The sequence below is a fragment of the Leuciscus leuciscus genome (assembly GCF_965113295.1).
Source record: "Leuciscus leuciscus genome assembly, chromosome: 17".
NCBI lineage: Eukaryota > Metazoa > Chordata > Actinopteri > Cypriniformes > Leuciscidae > Leuciscus > Leuciscus leuciscus.
This window is the reverse complement of record NC_138741.1, coordinates 18,511,798-18,528,123: the sequence shown is the minus strand read 5'-3', so window position 1 is coordinate 18,528,123 and position 16,326 is coordinate 18,511,798. Positions and strand designations below refer to the sequence as shown.

The window sequence follows — 16,326 nt, the reverse complement described above, 5'->3', positions numbered from 1 at the left end:
CTGTTCTCCTGTTATCTCCTGTCTGATCCCCTCAGTTAAGCTTGGGATTGAACCCCACGAACTCAAAACAAACGGTGAGGGCGGGGTCTTAGAAATACACTTTTTTTACTTTATTTCTTTTACATATAAATATATGTTTCCCTTGGGTTTTCAAACACTTCAGTAACCACAAAAGTTAGTTTACAATTCATTCAGGGCGTATTTTCACCTAGCTCTAAACACTTTCGTACACTTTTCGCTGATGAGGCAGGTAACAGTATTTAGAACCGTAGCCTATTATAGATTTACATTTTAAATATATCTCATTGAACGTTTTTTATTTTTTATTTTAATTTTTTTTAGTTATATTTCACAAGATAAAATATTTTTCAAATTAATTGCGTGATACAATTGCGAGTTATAAAGTCGGAATTGTGAGATATACTTGCAATTCTGAGGAAAAAGTCAGTTTTTCCCCCCTCATAATTGGACTTAATATAGCTCGCAATTCTGACTTTATAAATTGTGAGATAAAAAGTCAGAATTGTGAGATAAAAAGTCGAAATTATCCTTTAAATTGTTATATTCCGTAGCGGACACAAGCTTCCAGAGTTTGACCAAAAGAGAGTTTGAACGAACTTCAATCTATTGTGTCCTGAAAACTTCTTATTGAAATTCCATTAAAACAGTGAACCCCCCTGAAAGTCACTGTATAATAATAATTTGCATACAGGGTGGGGTGAGAGGGAACCATGACAAATATCGTACCTAGGACATTAGTTAACTGTAGTTTAGACCAAGCAGCCCCTCTACTTCCACCTCACGTTGGCTGGCTGTAATTTCCGCCCTGCTGATCTGTCCAAGCGCGCGCGCACCCCGCGCAGTGATGCAGAGCCATGTGCGCCAATGTGTACCACACTTTGGAGGAGAGCAGTGGTTGTTTTTGTCCCTCGTCTGTTCCAGATTCTGTACACTGGGAAATATGTTTCAGAGTAAGTGCGCTTCTTTTTGACCACTTCGAAAGCTCATTCATGTATTTTGTTGTGTGTATGTTTAGAAAAACTTCCTAAGTGATTTTAGGCTACACAACTGTTATTACTCATGTGCTAATTCATAATTATTTGAGCTTGTACCTACATTGATCAAGAATGATGATTTGTACATGTTCTGTTCACTCTTCTGACCTCTACTGGTTACAACTTTTCAATGGCTAATTATTTTGTTTCACTCACAGGATAGTGCAAAGTACATTCCTTTATTTATAGATAATTGTAACTATAGCATAGTATAATGTCAGATGAAAACAGCTGCTTAATATTTTTGTGGAAACTGTAATAGTTTTTGTTTTGTTTTTTATGAACAGAAAGGTCAAAAGAACATATTCTTTTAAAAAGTTGAAATTTTTTGTCTTTAATGTTATTGTGACCTTTTTTCATGCAGAAGACGTTCCATCAGTGAGGCGGCCTGTTAAGTCTTTCATTTAAAGACTTCAAGTCATTGCATCAGGTCTGACTGTGATCTGGTTTACCAGACTTAGATTGAGGTGAGTCCAGGACAAAATCTAACTCTGGTAATGGTTACTATCAGGAGTTGGTTGATTGAATGAAGCTTTGTTTCATGTTTACTAATTTTTGCAATAAGTAACTGCTATTGCCCCATGAAGTAGTTTTTGGCCCTCTTTCTTGGCATTGATAGACACACTGTTCCTCGCCTCCCTTTGAATCAGACTAGTGTGTGTAGTAACTTGGTCACTATCTGTATCATGGAAAGCATCTCAGAGTGTATATGTAGGATAGACTCAGCCTGGGACAATTTTGCTCTTATTTCTTTGCCAGGTCTCTCACTCACTAACCAGTCAGTCATAGTGGTAACTCCTGAGTTGTGTGTTCACACAAGGGTGAGTAAATGATGACAAGAATGTTAATTTTCTGTCTCAAATTGTTTTTTTTTTATCTCAGAGACATTTAGTATTCAATCCAAACCACAACAATGTCATTTGAAGCAATTTCACTTTTATTATGTCATTTGAAGCAATTTCACTTTTATTACAACACAGATTTTTCTTATAATACAGACTGATATAGATTGCACATACAATTTTTGAAGGCTGCTAGGATTGAAAAAAATTATGTTTCTGGTGCAGATTTTGCTTGATGACATTTAAAAGCTCCTCATAGATGAAAGCGAGAAGGAACAGAAGTAATGAGAGAAAAACAGCAAGTAAATACGTCCCAAACAGAGCCGGAGAGAACAAAACCAGCTGAAACTGGACAGAAGAGGAAACAAGAGGCTGAAAGGAGTGAGAGAGTGAGGGAGAGGATGAAGAGAGGACTAGAGATGACTGAAAAAACCCCACATTCAGCGGCCACTCCGGATGGCGGATGGGGCTGGATGATCGTGGCTGGATGTTTCCTCACCACCGTTTGCACACGTGCGGTCACTAGGTCAGTTCATGACTCCCCACAGACACGTTTTTTTATAATCTTCTTTGCTTACCAGAAATCAAGGTGATACCCTCACATCACCTCTGTTTTGTCAAGAGGCTATATATTATGGTCTTGATTTTGTATTTGGAGTCAACTAGAATAGGTTTTTAATGCTTGAAACACATTATATATATATATATATATATATAATAAAAGTTTGTGTTTACATAATAAATGTGTGTGTACTGTGTATAATTATTCTGTATATATAAATACACGCACTTGCATGTATATATTTAAGAAAAATTTGTTATTTATATATACAAATATTTATATTTACATATAATATAAATTATATGTAAATATATACAGTATATACATGCAAATATTTCTTAAATAAATACATGCATGTGTGTGTATTTATATGTACAAAATAATTATACACAGTACACACACATTTATTATGTAAACACAAACTTTTATTTTGGATGCGATTAATCGCGATTAATCTTTTCACAGCCCTAATATATTTATTTATTTATTTTTTTATATTGTTGCAGCACCTCTCTTCCCAGTCTGTCAGTAACGCTCTTTTTAGTTTCTGTCTCTCTGAAGGCCCTCCTTCCAAAAGTGTAATGTGCTCTGATTGGTCAGCTGGACAAGTGTGTTGTGATTGGTCAACATGTTTCAGAAATGCCACGCCTCACCTTTTAGCGGGAATTATTTAATTGAGGAATATTGTGACGTGTACGTTCCTGGAAGAAAACACAAGACTACAATTGAAGCGTTTCAGGGAGATCAGAAACAGTGCTTACTGATATAGAGAATAACTCCCTCTGGAGTGGACTTTGTGCTTTGTAACGTTGCAGACATTTTTCATGCACAAACAGCAACATTACACATTAAAGGAAGTTGAAAATGTAATGAAGCATAATAGATCATCTTTAATGTGAGACTAAATTAAACTAAATGCTGTGGAAATGGCCTTTAAACTCAACCAAGATGAATCATTCAATAAGCAGGATAACTACCCCAGGAAAATACCCACTTTTGGATGTTGATTGAAAATGTTGTACTTAAAAGAACTAAAATGAATGTTGCAGTAAGCAACAGATGACCTTTAGCATATTGCTTCCTCAAAACTGTCCATTTTCATGCTGGTTGCAGGTGTGTTTCCATCTTTTTTGTGGAATTCCAGTCATACTTTTCCAGAGATTATTCTGCAACTGCATGGATTCATTCTCTGCTGGACTGCACTACAATGTTGTGTGGTAAGACCCATATAAGGCAAAAGAAAAAAAATCCTCTAGTGTTCACCCTATAGTCAAACTGGCAGCTCAACTATATTGATTTTAGGAGAACTTTGTTTAAAAAAAAAAAAAAATCTGTTTACAGTTTTACAGTGCATAGTCCACACTAAACCCGATTTATCTGGCTGACAGTGAGAAAGAATATTCACAGAAACACATTTTATTATTTATGTGGGGGTTTTGGGTGTATCTTTTGGTATTTATTTTTCCACTGTTTCTTTACAAGCAGTTCGATTATTTTGTCATATCAATTGTGATGCATACATACACAATATTCATTAATCATGAGGATAAACACCCATATAAATGCACACAAATGGTAGGGTTTAATAAAAAAAAAAGTCACATATGTTAATACTAACTGTAAAAAGGGATTTTAATGAGCTATTTTTACCTAACACTTTATACTTTTTATATATATAAAAATAATGTTTCTGCATGATGAACAATTTATCTGTTCCTTATCAGTTTTTTATTTATTGGTATAGATTGATAATGTATATTTATCAATCAATATTTAATTGTGAATGCTCATTTCCCCTCTTTTTACATTTAGATTACTGTAATCTAACTCTCATTTAAAGTGGAAATTAAATAATTTAATAACACTCTTAAATGTGAACAAAAGTAAAAAAAAAAAAAAAAAAAAAAACTGTAAATTCACTTGTTGCTTTTAAAATTATACATTTTAGTATTTAGTTTTTTTTTTCTTCTATACATGCAAGATGTGAGTACAACATGTACTAAATTTTTATATTGTCCATTAATCGGTTATCAGTCATAAAATCATACGAACTTCCACTATCATGCAATCCACCTCATTCTTTTTCTCTTTCTCTCTTTATAGCACCACTGGGTAGTTATATAGGGAACCGCCTCTCTTCTCGTATAGCTGTCATGATTGGTGGACTTCTTTCCTCTGCTGGTCTGGTGCTCAGCTCACTGGCCACTAGCGTAGAGTTCCTGTATCTTACACTGGGTGTTCTTACAGGTTTGATACAGATTACACACACAGCAGCATACACAACATTCTCAATATTTCAAACTCAAACAGAGATTTCAACTACACTGATAATCATAATTTTCCCCTGTAACTATTATGTTAAAGGTAATGAAAATTGCTGTTAATTTACTCACCCTCAGGTCATCCAAGATGTAAAGAAGATTTTTAGCTGAAACTGTGGTCCTTGGTGATTCATATAATGGAAGTCAATGTGTGTTGTCACTTTGAGATAAAAAAAACAAAACATATGCTGACAAATCAAAATGAATACCCGCGACTCCTGACAATACATTGAGGTCTTCTTAAGCAAAATGATTGGTCTATGCAAGAACTGATCATAATTAAATTTTTTTTTTACCTCTTATCCACAGCCTTGGCAAACGGTCAAGCATGTGCCTGTCTGGAGCGCAAGCTTTCTGTCGCATAATGACGTATGTGTAGGAGCGACCTCGCATGTAAGCTGAGCGCTGTTAAATTATGATTTCATGTAGAAATGATTATGTATTCATTTTAATTTATTAATGCAAATAAAAGTCAAAGGTGTATAAAGTGTATTGTGAATTCCAAACATTTTAATGAATCAAGCAAAAATGTAAATGTTTATGCGACAGAAAGCTTGCACTAAGACTGTCGCTAACACGCTCAGGACCGTTTGCCAAAGCTGTGGATTAGAGGTAAAAATGTTGTAAATAATGTTCAGTTTCTTGCATTTCACTTCTTAAGACCTCAATGTATCCTCAGGAGCTGCGGGTATTAATTTTGTTTTGTCTGCATATGTTTTTTTTAATCTCCAAGTGAATGCACCCATTGACTTATATTATATGAATCACATAGGACCACAGTTTCAGTTAAAAAATCTTCTTTACAGTTCTACTGAAGAAAAAAAGTCACTTAAATCTTGGATGGAGTAAATTAACAGCAAATGAAAAATTTTGGGTGGACTATCCCTTTAAGAGGGTACATTATGTAACTTTCTGCCCTCTAGCAGTTAAAAATCAAAACTGCTTGCATTTGCCAAAGGCAACTTCACTACTAGGTTTAAGAGATCTAACCAGTTTAGATGGAAAGGATCTCAAGCTGACTAGCTGAAGACATTACTGTAGATTTACCCATTAATAGACAGTACTTACTTGAAAATAAATTCCAGCACAGCACTGCAACAACCATAATGGAATGACCCTTCACAATAGATAATGATTTAATGAACTTTGTTAGAGGTCTAAATATGGCAGTATCTGTTCAATAAATTAGCCCACTTTACTCATCTTTTGAGTACTCTGCAACTCTGCATCACTTTACAACATTTCAAATCCCTCAGTTCTCGACATGTATAAACACAATTTCCAGTGAAAACCATCCCGTCATGTCTAAAATATAAACACTTATAATAGGCTTATATTCTTTTATAATAGAAAATCAGGATAAGACAAAAACTCATTTTGAAAGAAAGACTGATGATGTATTTACACATTCTTTAAATTGTGTTAATTTTGAACAGTGAACCTTTAATTTGCAACAAACTAGCCATGCATATCTGTAGTCTTGAATACTAGCCTTCCTGATTTTCTGCACAGGTTTGGGATTTGCTCTCAGCTACACTCCTGCAATCGCCATGGTGGGTTCTTATTTCAGTGAGAGAAAAGCGCTGGCTTACGGGATCGCCATGTCAGGCAGCGGCATTGGAACCTTCATCCTAGCACCGGCTGTGCAACTCCTCATTGAGTTCTTCTCCTGGAGGGGTGCGCTGCTCATTCTGGGGGGTTTGGTGTCTCACCTGTGTGTCTGTGGAGCCCTTATGAGGCCTTTGGAAGGTCAAAGAGGGAGGCAGAAGGAGATGGACTTGGAGGGGAACAAAAAGGTTGATTTGCTGGATGTGAAACTTGCTGATGGAGTCCTTAATGTTGAATTGAGTGCACAGGAACAGAGATCAGTGGCGGTAAAACATATGGATACAGATAAAATGATGAAAGACAAAGGGTGGAAAGAACAAGCTGACAATATGCCATGGGATGGAAAAGAACAGATGGAGGCAGATAAGTCAGGGCCCTCTGATGCAAAGCATACACACTCCGATGAGAAGCTAAACCATAGACAGGATCTCTCTGAAGACTCAGAGACCGTGAACGGAAGCGCAGATGAATGGAACATCTCAGTCCCAGCTTTAATACAATCAGATGACTTGCCAGCTATCCCAGAATCAAAATCCGAAGCAAACGCTAACCACACCAGTCTGACACAATCAAAGGTGGTAAACACAAACATACAGAAGGAGTCCAAGGAAAATGTATGGTCTATCATAAGGAAACCCGTATTGAGAGAATATTCCTTCCTGTTGATACCAGACTTCCTGTTGCTGTTGGTGTCCTTCCTGTTCCTTGCATACGGTTGCAGTGTGCCATTTGTGTATCTTGTACCATATTCACTGAGCGCAGGCGTCAGCCCTCAACAGGCAGCATTACTCATGTCCATACTTGGAGTGTCAGGGATTGTCGGAACTATCACTTTCGGATGGATTGCGGATAGAAAGTAAGTACGGTTGGTGTGAATTTTTTTTTCTTATTTTCTCGTAAATTGCAATATTTGAGAGTTACATCTACGCTAGACATCGGTTTACTTCATAGAATCTGTGGAGGTAGACATTTAATTAAATTTGTGGTACTGTAATCTGTCTTTAAAATCACATTCATGTCTACTAATGTACTGTGCTGTGATAATACATTACAAGTAATCAATTACTTTTCCCAAGTAACTAGTATTTTCCATCTATTTCCATTTTCCATTGCTTTTAAATTTACTACAAAATACCTGAGTTACTTTGTTAAATAAGTAACGCAAGTTACTTTGTGTTCCAATTTATTGACTGACACCTCTCTTGTCCCCATTTTGAGAGAAATTGCAAAATACATTTAAACATGCATTTACTCATCTCACTTGCACAAAAACAGATTCACTATTCCTTAAAAATGAATAAAAACGGTGAAATGCATACTCAGTTTATTACTCAAACCTGCAATATTTAAATGTATTAATTAGCACAAATATACTTTATGTACTTAATCTCGCTTTATCAACCAACGACTGAAAAAGGACAAAAGCACTGAAATGTCATTAGAAGCTTGAACAAACACGTATTCTAAAAATTAATTTACATATTGTTCAAAATATCTTCTCTTTTTTTTTATTAATTCCTTGAACGTACTAAAAATACTATTAATGGAACTGTTTATTACTGTAATTCTTAACGATTCCCATCTAACTCTGCGGTTTGATCTGTATCTGTGTGTGTTTCTGTTTAGGTGTTTGAGGCCATATAGGGTGGTGAGTTACATGCTGGCTGTGGGGTCAGAAGGGCTGAGCTGTCTCTTTCTGCCTCTGCTGAGTGGTTTTTCCCTCCTCGTCCCCTTTTCTCTCATCTACGGCTACTTTGACGGAGCTTACGTGGCACTTATTCCTGTGGTGACCTCTGACACTGTCAGCTCCACTCAACTGACCTCAGCTCTGGGAGTTGTTTACTTCCTCCACGCCATCCCCTACCTCATCAGCCCACCTATTGGAGGTCAGAGAAGAATCAATCACACAAGTTACTGTAGTTACGGAGTTACTGTTTACACATACAGTTGCTTATTCACTTGTATGTGCCTGCAGTATATTTAACTAAATCAGAGTGTTTTATGAAATTTCTCTCTCAGGTTGGCTATTGGATCAGACAGGCTCCTACACATCTACATTCTTCCTCAGTGGAGTCTCTCTGATCTGCAGTGCTGTGATTCTGGCTGCTGTGAGAGTGATCATCCGCTGCACTAGAGGGAGCTCTTGCTTAAACTGACTCACAACCAGGTACAGGAGATTTCTAAAGCAGCAGAAAGGTACAGCAATATTGCTGTCAAGAAACATGAAAGTGCCTCCTCTGGAATTAAACAGGGTTATATGAGAGTTTATTCTGTGTTTCTGATCCAAAGCTCTCATCCGTCAAATGGACTGCCACAAACACATGCTCAAACACACGGCTCTACTGCCAAAAGACAGGTTTGGTGATTTAAAAAGGTGACATTTTGTGCTTGAGAGTAACTTCTGTCATTGTTCCAAATATTTTAATGAGTTTGCTAAAAAAGAAAGTGTTTCATATTTGATACTCATTTGATATTGTAATGTGTCTCTCAAGCTGATATCTGATTGGCTGGACAGACAAATGAAACAATGTCCTTTGCCCAGTAGTTAAATGTATACTACTTTATTCACAGTTCAAAGTATTTATAATGTACACTACCATTCAAATGTTTGGGGTCTGTAATATTTTAATGTTTTTAAAAGAAGCCTCTAATGCTCACCTATTTGTTGAAAACAGTTGTGCTGCTTTTTTTTTTGGAAACTGTGAAACAGTTTTTTTAGGATTCTTTAATGAATAGGAAGTTTAAAAGAACATCATTGGTTTAGAAATATAAATCATTTGTAACATTATAAATGCCTTCACTGTCACTTTTAATCAATTTAATGTTCCTGTGCTGAATAAAAGTGATCCCAACCTTTTGAATAGTAGTGTATACAGCTTACATGCACTACTGTTTCCAAACAGTCAAGCTCATTGGCCTTAAAACACTCAAATCAAATGTCACCCTATTCAGTGTCAAAAAAGTGTTATTCATTTTAGTGCTGCTATCAATATGATAGCTAGTGGCCCAGATGAAATCAAATCTGCTTCTTTTATTTCCACATTTTCTATGTTGATTTTTTTGGGAATGTTTTGAATTCTGCTGAATGTTGTAATGATTTAAATATGCCAAATGTGTTAAATAGAGCTTTCCTAATTCTGCATCAGTCAGCAGAGTTTTCTTTGGATTTTAGACTCTCTTGAAAATCATTACCAAGGAAACAAGAATAATATTAGATACTATATGTAAGCAGTATCAGATAGCCTGTATTTCAGATAAAGGTCATGAACAATACTGTGCCTTTGATAGGAATTATGGGTTTTTGACAAGAAGGGAAACAATTTTAATTCCTTTTTTACATTTTTAGAAAATACATTAAATACCTTGTGATTCTCAACAATACACATTTATTTGAAAGTGACTTGTAACTGCTGTTTACAGTAAATAACATTCAATTTGTCACAATGTATCTTCAGCCTTTCCACTGGCAAGCTACAGAGTTTCCTTAAGAAAATGGAAAACAGAAAAATCATGTTTAAAATGCACTCAACTTGTGAGACACTGTAAGAAAAGGGTTTAATTTGTTACTGCACACTGAAAACAAAGTTGCAAAATCAACTGAGCAGGTCAAGTAAATCTTATCAACAAACTAAAAATCTAATCAGAAATGAAAGAGAGACATGTTTATTCTTGTATTTGAAACATGTAGCTACTTTAAGCAACACATCTGTATATCCACATTTCAGAAATTAAAGTCTCAAAGGAAAGCAGTTGCGAAAGGGGTTTTCTGTCTCATATGAGAGCAATAGTTATAACTAGATGCAATAATCATATGATCCAAGAAGTTTTTTTTACATCAATGGAAACAATAAACAGGTATTGGAATCTACAGTCCATTAACACAACAAATATAACACTGAATACAATATATTGACTAGAGATTGGGAATTAAGATAGTTGTCCCATTTCTTCATTATGGTTTCTGCATTGAGTGAAATTTAAAGATCCTCCATAATGATTTTTGAGGATTGATGTATGACGTTGGGACATTGTTCATACCTTGTCTGATGCGTTAGAGCACATTTTAATCAGAAGCTTTAATTCCCTCCAGAAAATGCTGAATTTCCATACAGCGAGGGTCTCTGCCCCTCCTCATAATGTTTTTAAGGACTTTTATACTCTTTTGTTTGAATTCTGTCATTACTGGGATTTCTGCTGCTTTCATGTAAAAGGAGACTGAATCACTGGATTGTGATTTATTATGATTTAGATGTTGGGCATAACTATAAAATAAGTGCTGCTGTCTATGAGGAGAAATATCATTTTCCTCTGACAGGAGATTCTTGTAAATCTCATCTGCCTTCTCAATTTCATGTGTGGAACAATACAGCGATGCAAGGTCTTTCTTTACTTTGTATGAGTGAGGGTAATGTCTAAGATCCTCCTCAAAGAGCTTAATGGATTCCCTAGCCAAAGTCTCCCTTTCCTCGCTGTCGTTCATGTTGTAAACCTTCCATTTGTAGCAGTCTGCCAATTGTTTCAACGCTTTAACTGAAGAGGGGAACTTTTCATGAGCCTTCTCTGCTATTCGAATAGCTTTATCTAAAGATTCCTGTTCTCTATAATATCTGAGAATAACATGAAAACTCTCCAGGTGTTCAGTTTCAAGAGATCTTTCTAGTAAACCTTGCATCTCCCTTTCAATGCACACATTTTTCTGTTTGCACAGTTTTAGTAAATAATGAGAATAAAGGAACAAACTATTTGGTTCTTTTTCATGTGCAATTTTCAGTTGCTCTACAATCTCATCTAGAGTGAATTCAGACTGTGCAAATTCCGTGTTCATGGCAATGGCAAGTCCTTTGTGCCATTCCTTCCTATCTGGTTCTGCATTTAAAGCCATCTTAAAGTAATCAATCGCCTGCCGCTTCTTGGACTTGTTAAACTTCACCAGCGTCCAGGCCTTTTCTCCACTGACTTCAGGGTGTAAAGGGCATCCAGGTGGAGCAGGATGCATTCGCTGAAGCCTCTCCACCTCTTCTAGATATCCTTTGCTCTTATCCATCTCTCCCAAATGGAAGTAGACCCAAGCCAGGTTTGCTTTATTGACCTGAAGCTGGACTCCTGCCTCTTCTGTTCCCTGCTCCTGGATCACACTTTCTGCTTTGTGCAGGTGCTTCACTGCCTCTGTGTTGGAGCCAAGAGTCTGATGGATGTAGCCCAGCAGGTTGTAATAGTGAACTGGCCAAGTGCATGTTTCCTGGTCCATATAATTCAGCTGGCTCAGTAAATCCTTGAATTCATTTGTACTGCACTCCAGATCCCAGGTGAAGTAGCACTCCAGCCTCTCAAGACGTTGTTTTAGACTAGAGTTACTGACACATTCAGAAAAAAAAGATCTATTAATAAAGAGTTTCAAATGCTGTGTTTTGGTTTACATATAAATATGTCGCAGCAGTCATGGGACAGATGATCAACAATTTCAACAATGCCACAACATTTTTACACAATCTTGAGTTTAGTCTGGTAAATCACTTTAAATTCCTACATTAGACTAGATAGTTGCATATTTGTATTGGAAAAGTACTTACTCCATAATAATGGTTAGAGGTGGTCTGGTTTGAGATGTTCCTCAATGCTGATTTGAGCTTCGTGTGAGTTGCTGAGAGATTGTTCTGTATTTATAATGATCACACTCATAAAACCATCTTCTAATCTACCGGAACAGTCATTAAACACGTCAGCTAAGGATTCTTCTCTAGTTTCTATTCTGTCTAAGGTTTCGTTGTTTACTTCAATCAAGTGTAGTACGTAATGACAGTGATAAAGTCCAGAGCCTGCCTTCTTCCTCAAGCATAAACTCTTTAGATGCAGGTTTTAAGTGTCATGGATAATTATTAGATCATATATTCCAGACATTTTTTAATCATTTGATATTAATGATATTATGTGGGTGTGACCTACTGTATTTCTAGCTGGCTGTTCAGATGGTTGAATTGATTTACATATTTACCATATTATATAAAAAATTTGGTAACACTTAATAAATTTGAACTAACATGAACAATGAGCACTATACATTTGTTACAGTATTTATTAAGATTTGTTAATGTTAGTGTGATGGATTTTTAATAGTTAAGATAGTAAACTATCTTTTAAACTAACCATGATTCTAACATCTAAATCTTACTCCCCTTTTAGGCCTAACACTAACATTTGAACAAAATGTACCAAAATGTTCTCTGAATATTGTGTCCATTGAAAATTCTGAAGTGCTGGCCATGACAATATCAAAAATATACTGTCTTGAATTGTTTCATGACATATTGAGTAATCAACTGAACTCTTAACCCTTTTCTTTATTTTTTGTGATGATTCGAGATTATTTTGCTCACGCCAGTAACAGAGGGTGAAAGAGGGGGGATTGCTTTTACAAACTGAACCAATCATATTGAAAGAAGGTGGCATGAGTTAATCACATTGATCTTATTGTTGTATCTGTCTTTATCCTATAAAACCTGATTTCTTTTGCGGGTGGGATTCTCTCTGAAATTTGTCTGAGATCCTCCAGCCGTGATTAAAGCATGTTTGAAGGCATTGTCTGTCGGTTATTATTGCTGTGCAGCAAGTTAGTCAGGGGAGCAAGTTAGGGTTAGAAAACTCGAAGCCACTTGTCGACTGTAGACGCAGCGCTAGAGTATAAAGATTATTAAGTGTCGACTGTAGACGCTTGGGTGTCGATTGGGACTACCCAGGTATTTGGGTTCAAGGTACGTGAGAAAAATCTACCACATTAGTCAAAATAAATCTGCTAATTTTTAGTTCATGTTAGCTCAGTTCCATTAAATGATATTAACAAATACAACTTTTGATTTAAATAATGTATTAATAAATGTTGATATTCACTTAGAGTAATGAATGCTTTATTGTTAGTTCATGTCAACTAATGAAGTAATGATAACAAATGCAATCTTATTGTAAAGTGTTACCAACAAATTTATATTCAGTTTCACTCTCAATATTGTGCTGCTGTTAACACAGTTAATTTCACTGTTTTAAAACATTTTATTATTTCCAGCTGATTCTGCAGCTATTTCTCTCTTCAAAAATGCCCTTTTAAAATGTTGTTTTAAAAAAAATACCTTTACTACACTATACAGAAAAAAAGAAAGAATTATTAAATATAATTTGTTTCAGATAAAATTGTACATGTGCTACTACTGTCAAAATACTCTTAATGAGAAATGTAAAGCCACAACATTAATATACCTGTGTGAAAAAAACAACAATGTTATCTTGTTTCTTGCTATTGGTTTTATAGCTGTTATAAGTCATGCAAAAATTAATACATAAAAAATGTAGAACAAATTAAGAAATCATATTTTATGATGCATGTACAATACACAAATACATCTCCACTTTTATTTAAGCTGTGGTCACATTTGGGGAAATTTCATAGTCAAAAGTCTATTTCCAATAGTGTAGAGATGTATGAAGCACAGTTTGTACAGAAGTCTCATTGAAACCAAGTAGCTTTCTCTTGGTCAACACGGTGAATCCACATGACCAACTTGAACCCATTGTGAAATCTGACCAAATTAAACCTATTGCAAATTCTTTTGATCACATGGATTCTTATTGAAATGACTGGATTTTACCCATGAAAATTCACCACACAATTGTAAATGTGACGCATCTTTACACTTAATGTTTAACACCTATTGAGATATTGGATCTAGGTTGAGTGATTTTTCTAGCTATTGCTATGCTATGCTATTCATGTTGCATAAATGAAGTGAAATAAAGAGAATATTTACTCATCTTTGAGAACAATCTTTAGAAATTTTGAAATCTCCTCACAACGAGAGTTTCTGCCATTCTTAACAGTTTTTTTTAAGACGCATGCTCTTCTGTCTGTCTTCTGAAATGTTTTGGATTGCTGCTGCTTTCATGTGATAGTTGATTGATTGGTCTCTGGACTGTTTATTATAATATAGATGGCACGCGTAACTATAGTAAAGTAACTGTTGGGTATGAGGAGGGAGATCATCTTCCTCTGCTAGAAGCTGCTGGTAAATCTCATCGGCTCTCTCAGTGTTGTGTGCGTAACAGTGTAGTGATGCAAGAGAAATCCATCCTCTGACACTATCTGGGTAATCTCTGACAACCTCCTCAAAGAGCTCAATGCCTTTCAGAGCCCAAGCCTGCTTTTCCTGACTGTCTTCCTTCATGGAGTACACTTTACGTTTGTATAAATCTGCCAGGATTTTTAAAACTGTAGTGGAAGTGGGGAACTTTTCCCGAATCCTTTGTCCCTCTTGAATAGCTCTCTCAAAGGAAATTAGTCTAAAGTATTCGAAAATAAAACCCAAACCATCCAAGTTTCCGGTACTAAGGGTTCTCTCTAGAATACTTTGTACCTCTTCCTCATTGTTTTCGGCCTGCGCCTTAGACTTTCTTAGTATATAGAGGGATTGAAGGAACAAATCATTTGGGTCTCTCTCTGATGCGGTTTTCACCTGCTCTAGAATATCAGCGTCCAGCTCTGGAGTGAATTCAGACCATATATATGCCGTGTTCATGGCTATGGCAAGTCCTTTGTGCCATTCCTTCCTATCTGGTTCTGCATTTAAAGCCATCTTAAAGTAATCAATCGCCTGCTGCTTCTTGGACTTGTTAAACCTCACCAGCGTCCAGCCCTTTTCTCCACTGACTTCAGGGTGTAAAGTGCATCCAGGTGGAGCAGGATGCATTCGCTGAAGCCTCTCCACCTCTTCTAGATATCCTTTGCTCTTATCCATCTCTCCCAAATGGAAGTAGACCCAAGCCAGGTTTGCTTTATTGACCTGAAGCTGGACTCCTGCCTCTTCTGTTCCCTGCTCCTGGATCACACTTTCTGCTTTGTGCAGGTGCTTCACTGCCTCTGTGTTGGAGCCAAGAGTCTGATGGATGTAGCCCAGCAGGTTGTAATAGTGAACCAGCCAAGTGCATGTTTCCTGGTCCAGATTCTGCATTTTCCTCTTCATCCCCTGGAGCTCATTTCGATGTTGCCCCAGATCCCAGGTGAAGTGGCACTCCAGCCTCTCAAGACATTGTTTTAGACTAGAGTTACTGACACATTCAGAAAGAAAGATCTATTAATAAAGAGTTTCAAATGCTGTGTTTTGGTTTACATATAAATATGTCGCAGCAGTCATGACAGATAATCAACAATTTCAACTAAGCCACAACATTTTTACACAATCTTGAGTTTAGTCTGGTAAATCACTTTAAATTCCTACATTACACTAGATTTTTTCACATTTGTATTGGAAAAGTACTTACTCCATAATAATGGTTAGAGGTGGTCTGGTTTGAGATGTTCCTCAATGCTGATTTGAGCTTCGTGTGAGTTGCTGAGAGATTGTTCTGTATTTATAATGATCACACTCATAAAACCATCTTCTAATCTACCGGAACAGTCATTAAACACGTCAGCTAAGGATTCTTCTCTAGTTTCTATTCTGTCTAAGGTTTCGTTGTTTACTTCAATCAAGTGTAGTACGTAATGACAGTGATAAAGTCCAGAGCCTGCCTTCTTCCTCAAGCATAAACTCTTTAGATGCAGGTTTTAAGTGTCATGGATAATTATTAGATGATATATTCCAGACATTTTTTAATCATTTGATATTAATAATATGATGTGGGCGTGACCTACTGTATTTCTAGCTGGCTGTTCAGATGGTTGAATTGATTTGCATATTTACCATATTATATTAAAAAGTTGGTAACACTTTACAATAAACATGAACTAACATTAACAATGAGCAATACATTTGTTACAGTGTTTACGATTTGTTATTGTTAGTCAAAATAAAGCTGCTCATTTTTAGTTCATGTTAGCTCAGTTCCATTAAATAATATTAACAAATACAACTTTTGATTTAAATAATGTATTAATAAATGTTGATATTGACTAA

The 16,326-nt window shown here is 36.0% G+C and overlaps 3 protein-coding genes across 3 annotated transcripts; 1 reads left to right on the top strand and 2 right to left on the bottom strand.

Moving 5' to 3' along the window:
- Window positions 1–813: 813 nt before the first annotated feature.
- On the top strand, window positions 814–9,836 carry slc16a12a (solute carrier family 16 member 12a). Its single transcript, XM_082144013.1, has 9 exons — window positions 814–971; window positions 1,420–1,522; window positions 1,815–1,876; window positions 2,123–2,423; window positions 3,573–3,676; window positions 4,563–4,706; window positions 6,293–7,244; window positions 8,015–8,274; window positions 8,408–9,836. Exons 4-9 carry the CDS (start codon window positions 2,182–2,184, stop codon window positions 8,542–8,544), a joined length of 1,839 nt encoding a protein of 612 aa, XP_082000139.1. The 5' UTR covers window positions 814–971; window positions 1,420–1,522; window positions 1,815–1,876; window positions 2,123–2,181; the 3' UTR covers window positions 8,545–9,836.
- Window positions 9,837–10,000: 164 nt separating this feature from the next.
- On the bottom strand, window positions 10,001–13,043 carry LOC309479824 (interferon-induced protein with tetratricopeptide repeats 1-like). Its single transcript, XM_082144020.1, has 2 exons — window positions 11,959–13,043; window positions 10,001–11,742 (listed from the first exon to the last, which is right to left on the bottom strand). Exons 1-2 carry the CDS (start codon window positions 11,961–11,963, stop codon window positions 10,452–10,454), a joined length of 1,296 nt encoding a protein of 431 aa, XP_082000146.1. The 5' UTR covers window positions 11,964–13,043; the 3' UTR covers window positions 10,001–10,451.
- A 644-nt stretch (window positions 13,044–13,687) lies between these two features.
- On the bottom strand, window positions 13,688–15,972 carry LOC309479825 (interferon-induced protein with tetratricopeptide repeats 1-like). The gene is made up of 2 exons (XM_082144021.1): window positions 15,692–15,972; window positions 13,688–15,478 (listed from the first exon to the last, which is right to left on the bottom strand). The coding sequence occupies exons 1-2, from the start codon at window positions 15,694–15,696 to the stop codon at window positions 14,248–14,250; spliced, it is 1,236 nt and encodes a 411-aa protein (XP_082000147.1). The 5' UTR covers window positions 15,697–15,972; the 3' UTR covers window positions 13,688–14,247.
- Between the last annotated feature and the right edge of the window lie 354 nt (window positions 15,973–16,326).